The sequence below is a fragment of the Antechinus flavipes genome, chromosome 1, assembly GCF_016432865.1.
Source record: "Antechinus flavipes isolate AdamAnt ecotype Samford, QLD, Australia chromosome 1, AdamAnt_v2, whole genome shotgun sequence".
NCBI classification, from domain to species: Eukaryota; Metazoa; Chordata; class Mammalia; order Dasyuromorphia; family Dasyuridae; genus Antechinus; species Antechinus flavipes.
Genome location: NC_067398.1, coordinates 206440476 through 206452523, shown reverse-complemented (window position 1 = coordinate 206452523; position 12048 = coordinate 206440476). Strand labels below are relative to the sequence as shown.

The following is a 12048-nucleotide window of genomic DNA, read 5'->3' as shown; positions in this document are numbered from 1 at the left end:
GACTCATATATGGGCAAGTCATTCATTTAACTCAATTGTTTTGCCAAAAAAAAACTAAAAACAAAAAACCTCACAAGATATTACATATAGAGTATATAAATAATGGATCAAGTTAATTAAAGTTCATCTATCTCTTTTAGAAAGTAATATTCTTTTTTTTCCATAATTATAACTTTTCATTGACAGAACCTATGCCTGGGTAATTTTTTACATTATCTCTTGCACTCACTTCTGTCCCGACTTTTCCCCTCCCTCCCTCCACCCTCTCCCCCAGATGGCAAGCAGTCCTATACATGTTAAATATGTCACAGTGTATCCTAGATACAATATATGTGTGCAGAACCGAACAGTTGTCTTGTTGCACAGGAAGAATTGGATTCAGAAGGTAAAAATAACCCGGCAAGAAAAACCTAAATGCAAACAATTTATACTCATTTCCCAGTGTTCTTTCTTTGGGTGTAGCTGCTTCTGTCCATCACTGATCAATTGAAAATGAGTTAGATCTTCTCTTTGTCAAAGAAATCTACTTCTATCAGAATACATCCTCATACAGTGTCGAGGTATATAATGATCTCCTGGTTCTGCTCATTTCACTTGGCATCAGTTCACGTAAGTTCACGTAAGAGTTTCCCACCCGGAAGTAATTCAGGCCTGCAGGGCTCAGCTGGGAAAGTGCCCTGCAAAGAACTGTGCTGTGCGGGTTAGCAACTGCCCTGGGGCTAGATGCTGAGCAGTGAAGGTTTCTCTACCCCAAGCCAAAGCCTGCCCTGGGGCTGTGGATGTTAGCGGCTGAAAAGTGAATCGCCCTTCAGCGACCAGAAGTGTCTCTGCCCTAGGAAGCACAGTCTGCTGGGGAAGTTCTATAGCCTCAGGCCGAGCCTCCCACTGTGCCGATTAGAGGCTGCCCAGGCTGTGCCCCCTGCCATGCAGATTTGTAACTGCCACCCCAAAAGCTGAGTGCTGCAGGATGTTACAGGTCTGCCTGAGTCACTTCCGGTTTTGGGTGGTTACAGCCAGATCTCATTAGGTTCTGGCGTTTTTTAGAATATCCTGTTTTAGGTTTTAATTTCTCTGCCAGTTTGCTGCTTTGTAATCAAGGCAGAGCAGTTAGCCTATAGCAGAGTCATCTCTATAACGTCTCTAGCCAGAGAGATCACCCTGCCCCTGGTCTGCTCAGGACTCTAGTCTCTCCCTGCCTGCGCTATCTGTTCCTGGCCCCTCAGGACAAACCTTTCCTGGTGATCTTCCAGATTATCTTTGGTAAATTGTGCAGCTTCTAACCTTCATGAATTTTAGCAGTCAAGCGCTATTTTTGAGGCTGAATTAAATAGTTGGTTGTGAGGGGATGAGAGGAGCTTAGAGTCACATGTGCCTTCTCCGCCATCTTGACTCCTGAAAGTAATATTCTAAATGAAATGATATTTCTTATTTCTGATGTTATCCTAAAATGGTGATGTATCTAATATCTTATAAGATTCCATATGACATAAGCCTCAATTATTTTCTCCAACATTATATTAATCTCACATAGCACAAAAATTCATTTCAGTATTTTAAAAATTCAATTCTAGGTAGTACAGTAGAATCTACTACATTTTGAAAAACAATATTTTATGAAAAAAATCAGAATGAAAAACAATAAACATTAAGCTAGAATTTAATTTTCTTTTATTAAAGTGAAGGGGTTTTAAACACACACCCTCTACTTCTTTTGGGAAAAATACATTTTTCATAATATTTATCTTAAATACATTTATCATTTTTACATATAGTATAATTATGTGTTTTATATGTGTACATATATACACATGTGCACACACACACATTACATATATACATATTTTATTAAATAAATAGTTTAAACTATTTCAGGAGTTAATGTTAACATCCTTTTTTTTTGTCTAATGTAGTAAAAGCATTATAAAAGAGTTATGAATCTAATTTAAATAATCAAGGCCTTGGTTTGAAGAATCCAACAGACTAAAAGTCTGTTTTTCAAGATTTAAGTTGACAGGTTGAATGCCAGGATCTTCAAATAGTTGAGAAATTTTAGAATTTTTGCTTTCTGATAGTCCATGATCCTTGCTTGGTACAAGTAATTTGTCATCTGCTGCACAAATAGTTGCATCTTCTACAAGAATTTCTGGCTGGTATGATCCAATTGGAATTTCAGGTAAACCAACATAGTCATGATCAGCCACTATTGAATCATGCAAATGATAATGGTTATCTAAAACAAAGAACAAAAAAATCATGAGTTTATCTTTCAGAAAGGCAATCAATTATAACTATAGGCAAAATAAGAATTAAATAAGAATACCAATCTAAATAGAAATTTCCTTTTTCTAAATATCTTATGAATAGGTATATGAAGAAACTAGTATTTAGCAATTATAATAGTTCACACCTTTGAAAGAATAAAAAGTTTTTTAAGAGTAATATTTTCTTTACATGTGTTTTCTTAATGGAGGCTGAGGTAGTGATAAGGGAGAGCATCTGAAACTCAAAACTTTAAAAGCACATGTAAAAAAAAATTGTTTTAAATAAAACCGGGGAAAAATAAAATGTTAAATAAATGTGAAAAAAGTTCTTATTTAAAAAAAAATCCTATCAGATTGCTAGAAAGTTTATGGTTTCTGTATTTTATTTTTCCCTTCCATAACATGTTTGGAAATTATGCTCCTCGAATTAGTCTGCTGGGAGCTAGCATTGTGTCATAAATACAGTCAGTCCAATGGTCAGGAAGCCCTGAATTCAAATCCTATCTTTAATACAAATTGGCTGTATCAGTCTAAGTTAGGCAACTCTCTTTGTATTTAAGTTGCAGAAAAGATGCAGATCGAAAATGGAAGATGGAGTTTCCTCCCTAGGAGTTACCTGAACCAATATGACCACAGGTACAGTTTTAAAAGTAAAAATATGCATATATATACTTCTTTTTTCAACATACTTCTGGAAGCACAAGTAGATGAATTAATGAAATTTTAAAAGGCATTTTAACAATCCTGGTTGAACTCTTTAATAAAATTTAAAATTCTTCAGATTACTAAAGACCTAAATTCATGACATAAAAATCCTATTTTCTAGTATCCACACTGGCATTCTGGAATACTGACATCTGAATGGACATCTGAAGTATTTAACATCTAATTTAACAAATTTCCTTCTTGGAATCAGAGAATGATCAACTTTATAGTACTTAAGCAATTAAACTAGAGAAAAATGTTTTAAAACAAATAAAATATGTAATAGAACTCCATAGGATTGACTTAGAAAGTTTTATACAAATAATGATTATCCACAATGAAAAATTCTACATGAAATAAATTGACTTCACTTTTTAAAAAGTAATTTTGTGTTTTTCCCAATTGCATATAAAAACAATTAACATTAATTTTTAAAATGAATTTTAAAATTTACATGCAACTACATACAAAATTATTTTTTAAAAAGTGAAGTGAATTTACTTGTTAATGTTAGAGACATTATAATGCAAATAATCTACCATGTTAGAATTAATGGTGGGAAATACAATGGCTTTAGAAAAGTTTATTTTGTGTAATTGTTTAGTGTTTAATATACTTCAAGAAAAGTGTTTTATGGCCCACATAAAAGAAGACAAGCAGACAGACTCATTTGCAAAGTGTAAGGTAGGCTAGCTGACTACTAAATGGGTTACTTTATAGCTATCAACAAATGAAAAACATAGTGCCAATAAATATTGTGCTACATGCTGACATCTTTGGAATATACAGAAAAAAACCACTATCAACAGGATATTTAACATTTTGGAAATTTAGACTACTATCAATTGTTTTAATTATTCTGAATTACATCTTCTAAAGCCCTTTCTATTTTGCCTATTTCCGATCTTGGAAAAACGTTTATTTTATCCTCTTAATAAGTAATTATTCTTTTCACTTATGTACACATTACCAAAGTTTTTGAAGTATTTTTCCTGTTTTTTCTTTTAATTCAGTTACATTTTTGATGCTAATATAATAATCATAGATACAGAGATGTTCAGTAAGAAGAAACTTTGAAGAGTAGAGTCCAAACTCTCATGTGTTGATAATGGAGGTCCAGAGAGGTGACATGAATTTCAACAAATATTTATTAAGCACTGAATATTTGGTATTGTAGAGATAGGAAGACGAAAACAAAATAGCTCTCGAGAACTCAAGAGTGAATGAAAAGACAAGTATGATGGAGGGTAAACTGGAGAGAAAAGACCTAAGCAACTTGAGGTTAGAGGATATTGAGAAAGGATTCATGTACTAGGAGCACCTAACCTGAGTATGGAATGCTTAATTTGGGGGAAAGCTATTAATACTTATTATTTAATATTAACATCAATATTAATTATTTGGATGGAACATAGAGTTTAGGAAGGGCAGTACTATATAAAATAAGGTTGAGTAGGAAGGTAGAAGAAGATTTTAGATTAATTAAATTAAAGTGGTGGTTGTGAGAATAGAAACAAAAAGGATAAATTCAACAAAGTTGCAAAAATAAAATGAGTAAGATTTGACATTCGATTGGCAAGGAGAAAGGCACAGAAGAGAGTCAAAGATGATACTAAAATCACTAATTGGGATGACTGGGCAAATAGTGTTTCCTGCAACATAAACAGAGAAGTTTGATGAAAGAATGAGTTTAATGTGAAAAAAGTTTTATTTGAGGTAAATTGAGTTTGACATGCTACTAATTTATCCATAGGAGATAGCAGGTAATTCATGATGCTTTCAAGACTAGAGTTGAAGAGTTTGGGTTATATATATACATATATAAATTTGGAAGTCATCTAGACATAGAAATGACATTTAGTCTAAGAAAACATAAAATATCACACCAAAGAAATAGTGTAGGGAAAGAAAAGGTCACTAGGGACACCTAGGCTAAGGAGAAAATAAGGTAAATGGATGAAGATACAATAAAAAAAAAATCTAATGTAAAAAACAACCAAAAGAGGACAATGTCCTTAGATTGATCAATTCAGAGATTGTTGGTAATTAGAGAAACATCAATTCAGTAAGTGATAGATCAGAATCCAGATCAAAAGGAGTTGAGAAATAAGTGAGGGAGAAAAGTCAGCAAATACAGATTATTTAAAAAAAAATTAATCTGGCAATAATAGAGACATAAGAGAAAAGTTTGAGTGGGAAGACAGAGTAAATAAAGGTTTAAGGATATAAAGATCATATGCTTCTATGGAGGGAGAGGGGGCACAGGCAAAAAAAGATAATAAATAAAAAAGTAACAAAAATTATTTTCTTCAGCATGACTGAAGTTTGATTTTTGGATGTCATTTTGTTTTTGCCTAATTCACAAACCTATTTCACAAACACATAATATTATAAAAAAGGGTGATAAGCAAATGTCAATTTTTGAGGAATATATAAAAGGTATAATAAGGAAAAGTTATGTTAATAGCAGATAACTAAAGAGAAGCATGAAAACAGCATACTTAATAATAAATTTTTAAGAGACACAAATAAAAAAGAATTTTTAAACAAGACTTGTGGTTTTATTAGTGGAAGGAATTTATAATTAGAAAACTTCCTGTACCAATGTAGATCAGAAGATATTGTACAACTAACATTTTTTCTATAAGGAAAGAATATTTTTTGGAAGTCAACAAAGTAAAAGCAGATTTACCTCAGATATGAAACTTTGATATGGTTTTGAAATCTGAACACTGCAGAGTAGTCACAATAGATGCAAACAGACAACCATAATCATACAGTCACAGAGTTCTTGGAATTGTTCAGTGGAATTATCGTCAATTTTTTTTAGGGGATGGTTACTCAATGACCTTTTGTTTGCTTAAAATCCAATCCTTTTAAAATCAGACAAAGAAGTATTTTTTTTTTTGAAGGGAAGATATAAATGTGACCTTATAGGAAAAGCTGTATGTACAAAAATATTTATAGCCGCTCTTCTTGTGGTGGCAAAGAATTGGAAATTGAGGGAATATCCATTGATTGGGAATGGGTAAACAAGATGTGATACGTAACTGTGATAGAATACTAATATGCTATAAGAAATGATAAGCAGGATGATTTCAGAAAAACCTAGGAAGACTTATTTGAACTGATGCAAAGTGAAGTAAGCAGAACCATGAGACTACATAAGTAATAATAGCAATCCTGTACAAAGATCACCTGTGAATGACTTAACTATTCTCAGCATTACAATGATCCAAAACAATTATGAACTATTTATAACAAAAAATACTATTCACCTCGAGAGAAAGAATTGATAGAAGCTAAGTACAAATTGAAGCAAAATTTAAAAAATTTTATCTTTCTTGTTTTTTCTTTAATTAAAAAAAAAAAAAACTGAGTAAAATAATTACTGAGATTTACCTTGTTCACCAGAATCTCTTATATAAGGTTTAAGGTGTGACATTTTGATGGGTCTCTTAAGTCTGGTACCTGTGTTGTCTCTTAGGACAGCACATCCCTTTTCTGTAATGTAATCTATGACACAAGGACCAACCCATTCTGAATGAAAACGTCCATTCTTCCACCAATTTTTCCTTTGTCGTAGAACTTCATGTCCAACTTTAAGGTGAAATGGATTCTGTTGTTTTGGTCTCCTTTTAATGATAATTTTGTTTTTACTTTGTGTTTCATCATGAATGGGATTATCCAACTGTATCTGTTAAAGAAGAAAAAAACAAGAAACATATTTCTTGAAAGATCAAAGCACTTTTTTGACAAGTAATGGACATATTGCCCAAATGAAAAAAAAGATCAGAATTTGCTTTAGTGGTAAGCTAGATAAACAATGGGCATTTTAAAGATAATTAGTCATTTAATTGGTAAGTAATTTTAATGAGAATTACTTGGCATGATGATGTTGTCTTGTCCACCATTATTTTATCAGCGTCTTTAACTGCACGTAAAATTTTGGCAAACATGCATATGCTATCACTACCTTCTCCTTTATGAAACACATCTGAAGCTCCAAGTTCATCTGGATTTCGATTAAACATTTGGAAGTATGGTGTATTTTTTGAAGGTTCCTATTTCAAGGGGGAAAAACCAATCATTCAAATCTGGTATGAAATGCTTGAGATATCAAACCAAACATAATCAATTAAAAAACTCTAACCAAAGAAACAAAAAGTACATACTAAATGAGTCAAATTGAAGGCATAAGAAATAGCTAGTAGATGGTCATCCCAATCATTTGGGTGGTCGAGGCAGTATTTTGAAAGAAAAATTTTAATTGTGTTTGCAGTTCTTTCATTTACATCATCTGGTTGAGATGGGTAGAAACTGACCATTTGCTTTGTACCAAAAAGTCCAAAGAGTTCTCCATTAATCTGAAAAATAAAACAAAGTGTTATTTTTAGCATATTTCTTTTGCCGATTACAGCTTTCAACCTAATTCTTTACCATGTTCTTTCCCTTGAAAATGTTTATGTAATAAAGTCTATAAGCATTTATTAAGAGATTATTATGTGCCAAACACTGTTCTAAGTCCTGATGATACAAGGAAAGGCAAAAGACAGTCCTTGCCCTCAATGAGCTCACAATCTAATGGGAAAGACATACAATTATGTACATACAAAATTGGAGATAAACTCAGAAGGAAGCCTTTTTCATTGAAAGGGACTGCTATTTGCTGAAGGTGGAATTTTAGTTGAGAGTTGAAGGAAGACAGCAAAAGCACTAAGTGGAGAAAAAAGGGGAGAAAATCTGGGACTCGGGACAATCAGTGAAGTAACATAGAATTGAGAAATGGAGTGCCTTATTCAGTGTCACTGAAATGTAAAATACAATGCAGGTAAGATATAAAAAATTGGAAAGGTAGGAAGGGATCAGATTATGAAGGGCTTTAAGAACCAAAAAAGAGGATTTTATATTTGTTACTAAAGGTGAAAGAGAGTGAAAGGTGGTTACTGAGTAAGAGGGTAACATGGGAATATCTGTGCTTTAAAAAGAACACTTTGGCACTGAGTGGAGGGATGGCCTAGAGTGGGAAAAGAAATCTTATCAGCTTCCTAGTAGAAGAAATTAGACTACACATAGAGTGGGAAAAGAAATCTTTATCAGCTTCCTGGTAGAAGAAATTAGACATACAAAAAAAAAAAAAAAAAAAAAAAAAGCAGCATCAAATCATGAGCTTAAAAGAAATCAAAAATGCCTTAAAACATGGGTTTTAATAATAATTTTGTGGGATGAATTACTTTTGGGAAGTCTAGTGAAGTTTTTAAACCCCTTATCAGAATGTGTTTAAGTGTATAAAACAAAAAGCATTAGATTTTAAAGGAAACCAATTATACTAAAATATAGTTATCATTTTTTAACCCAAATTTGTAGACTTCAAAATAAGAACCCTATCTTAGAGGAGCTCAGAGAAGATCAAGGCTTCTTAAATACCATATACTCTGCTTCTCTATCTCATTTTTACTTGTTTTTTTTTTTTTATAGGAAACTATGTCATAAGTTTTTATTACAGAACTTCATTGGGTTCTTGCAGTCAAATAGAATGAGCAAAAAGAATAAAGAGGTTGGTATTGAAAATTCAAAAGCAGAAAGAATGGAAAGTTTGCAATGATGGGAGGCAATGTAATGTATATAAAAAATGAAGTAGTCAAAATTTGAGATAAAAATTTGGCCTGTTTTCTCTTAATTTAAACGTTTATTAGATAACTCTGATTTCTTCCCTGTGTTAGGTTGTATTTTCTCTTAGACAGAAGGCTTTAGAAAGGGATGACCTTAGAAAATTAAATAATTCTGAAATTCATACAAAACTAATGTATTGATTCACACTAATTTACACTAACCTTAAGTTTAAATAAACTTAATGAGTTGTTAAATAAGGAAACCAAAAAACTCTAAATGGAAAATCCATGTTGTTGTCATTGAAAATTAGCATTTTTTCCTCCTTGATTTGATTTATTTAATATTCCCCCTCGCCCCCCCAAACCGGTTACATTTCAAAATGAATTTTTTAAACATTTGTTTAGAAAATTTTTGAATTTTAAGTTCTCTTCATTATCCCCATTCACAATTAAGAAACCACTTTGAAGTTTTGTAAAACATTTCCATAAAAGTCTAGTTGTGAAAGAAAACATAGATCTCCTGTCCTAATGAAAATTAAAAACCTTCAAGAAAAATTAAGTTTAAAAAAAAGAGAGAGAGAAAGAGAGAATGCTTCAATCTGTAATCAGCTAGTTTCTTCTCTGGGTATAGAAAGGTTTTTTTCGACATAAGTCCTTCAGAGTAGTCATGAATGATTATACTATTGAGAATAGTGAAGTCTTTTAACTGGTCATATCAGAACAATGCCATTTCTTTGTATACAGTACACTGCACTTTGCTTGAGTTCATAGAACTTTCCAGTTGTTGTTGTTTTTTTCTCAGAGCACCCTGCTCGACATTTCCCATAGAACAATAATAATCCATCACAAACACATACCACACTTTATTGAACCATTCCCCAATTGATGGACATCCCCTCAACTTCTAATTTTTTTTGCCCTGAGAGCTGGGGAGAATACCTTTTATATACAATAGGTCATTTTCCTTTTTTCTTTTTTGGAATTTCTTTTGGCATTCATGCTTAGTAGTGGTTTTGTAGATCAAAGTACATGCATGAAGGAAATTATCATATTTTTGATGCTTATAACATTGCAATGAATTATGTATTTTCAAGGTCATACTATTTTTTAACATTTGTAACTTCTTCCATATACTATTTAATCACTCTTAAAAAAATCAAACAAGCAGTGTAACTGTATTGGAAAGGCTGCAGAATTAAGGAAACCTGAGTACAAACCCTGACTCTATCAATTACTATATGTATGACTAAACACATCTCTGACTCAGTTTCCTTATCTGTAGAATAAAGTTAATAATATACTTCACAAGGTTTTAGCAAGGATCAAGCAATGAACAATATAGGTGAAGCTACTTTGTAAACTGTAAAGCACGATCTATAAATACTGGTTGAGAGCCTATCAGATGTAAAGCATTATATATACCAAGAACATGGAATGTAACTTCATCCTTATGCCTTTGAAAGCTTATATTCTGACAGGGGGCTATAGTATCTTCCCTGGATTTGAGAAGTACCTTCTCTTACCTGATGAATAAATTCATCTCCTTGATCCATCACTATTTTCTGAGGGGGACCATATAAGAAAAATATACTAATAATTGCTTTAGAAATTTCAGATGCAGAAACATCACGGAGAGGCAAAATCACAATCCATTTTGTGAACAAATCGGTAATAATTATGGCGTACATATGGCTTCTGGTGCTAGAAAGAAAAGGTCCCATCAAATCTACAGTAACAACACTCCATGGTTCTTCCACTTTAAGAGGCTGATATCTGCGTGTTAAGACAGTTGAGTTTTTTGCCACTTGACAATGCTGACAAGAATATACCTAAAATAAAGAATAATTATAAAAAGTAAAGGTGAGCAAATATAGAAAAATTATTTTAACTATTTAAAATCATACTAATATTTTTCTAGAATAGAACATAAATTTCATTTTAATTAAACATTTTAACCTATCCTCTTATTTTTTAAAGACATAGTTTTTGACATTTTTTTATAGCTCTAAGTGAAATAGAAGTAGGAAATAGGGTGAATTGTCAATGAAAGTTCATTCCTTGTGAGAAAAAAGAACTACATGAATATCTAGGAAAAATTAGGCAAGAGATAAAAATTTAAATAAAAGCTCTGAACTATAAGGAAATTTCTAAATAGTTTAGAAGAAAATGGGAAAACTTATCCCAAAAATGGAATCCATGAAAACTAGAACAGATCAAAAGAAATCAATAGTGCCACAGACAGGAATAACTGTTACAACAAAATCAAAAGACTAACTAAATAGAAGAAAATATAAAATATCTGATGTAATATGTGTATGTGTGTGTATATGCATATAAAGTTATATAATATAATATTTATATATAAGTATTTTTAAAAACTTACCTGCATAATATAACAAGATTAATATTTTAGAAATCATTAGGCTCCCTGAAAACTGTAATTTTTTAAAAGGTCTGACTATATATTTAAAGAAACATATAAGAAAATTGAACAGAACTTTTAGAATAAGAGGGTAAAATAAAAGTCAAAAGAATGAAGATCTTGGGATTTAATGTTACAAAAAGTAAAAGAGATAGACTGCTCACAATCCAAAATAAATTACCTTCTAAAGTTGAATATAAACCTACTGGGGACCACTTTAATGGAATTTTAGAAAAACAGAAAACCTTTAAACACTTCTGAATAAGACTAGAACTGAGTAGGAACTTTGATGCATGAACACAAGAGTCCAAAGAAATCTAGAACAGGAAATTATTTAAGGAAGTGGCAAGCACTATATGATGATCTACTATTAATATTCTAAAAGGGAGAAATCTTTCAAATCTGTATTGTCTTGAAAAGGTATTGAAAAACAGATAAAAAAAAAAGAAGAATTTCCAGGGATGGATTGGTCCCTTCTGAAGCTTTGAAGAGTAAAAAACAAGGGAGGGAAAAAGAAGCTCTTTTATAGAAAGAAGAAAAAGAAAAGATTGGAATTTGTTAAATAAATGAGAATTGCAAGAAAAAGAATATGCAAACATGGAAGAAGAGATGAGGAGAATGAGAATCAAGAAGACTTATACTTGTATCTTAAATGGATAAAGGAGGGTTTAATACAGAGTTAAATTCAACAGAGAAAGAAAAGGACACGGGGGGAGGGGGGAGGTCAGGAATTAAGGGAATAGTAATCACATATAAAACAAGCTTTCTAACCCAGAGGGGGAATTAAAAGTGTCAGGGATCAGGGAAGAAAAGAATCAGAATCCGAGGAGGTGCTTTAGGCAACTGGGGAAAGTCTGAACAAATATAAAAATGTGTTGTTGCCAAATTATTTGAAAATTGTGTCCTCTTCTTTGTGACCCCTTTTGAGATCTTCTTGGTCAAGATACTAGACAGGTTTACTATTTTCTTCTCCAGCTCATTTTACAGATAAAGAAATGCAGGCAAATAGGGTTAAATGACTCAACCAGAGTCACACAAGCTATTAAAA

At 32.0% G+C, this 12048-nt stretch overlaps 1 protein-coding gene across 6 annotated transcripts in view; it reads right to left on the bottom strand.

Moving 5' to 3' along the window:
- Positions 1-1645: 1645 nt before the first annotated feature.
- The window catches only part of GIN1 (gypsy retrotransposon integrase 1), a 36682-nt gene continuing 26279 nt past the window's right edge, over positions 1646-12048 (bottom strand). For all 6 annotated transcript variants that reach the window (XM_051995162.1, XM_051995153.1, XM_051995192.1 and 3 more), the window contains 5 exons: positions 10102-10407; positions 7142-7333; positions 6851-7030; positions 6369-6663; positions 1646-2230 (listed from right to left, as the gene is read on the bottom strand). In XM_051995162.1, the coding sequence (XP_051851122.1) occupies positions 1938-2230; positions 6369-6663; positions 6851-7030; positions 7142-7333; positions 10102-10407 (1266 nt within the window). In that variant the 3' untranslated portion in view covers positions 1646-1937. The remainder of the gene's footprint in view (positions 2231-6368; positions 6664-6850; positions 7031-7141; positions 7334-10101; positions 10408-12048) is intronic.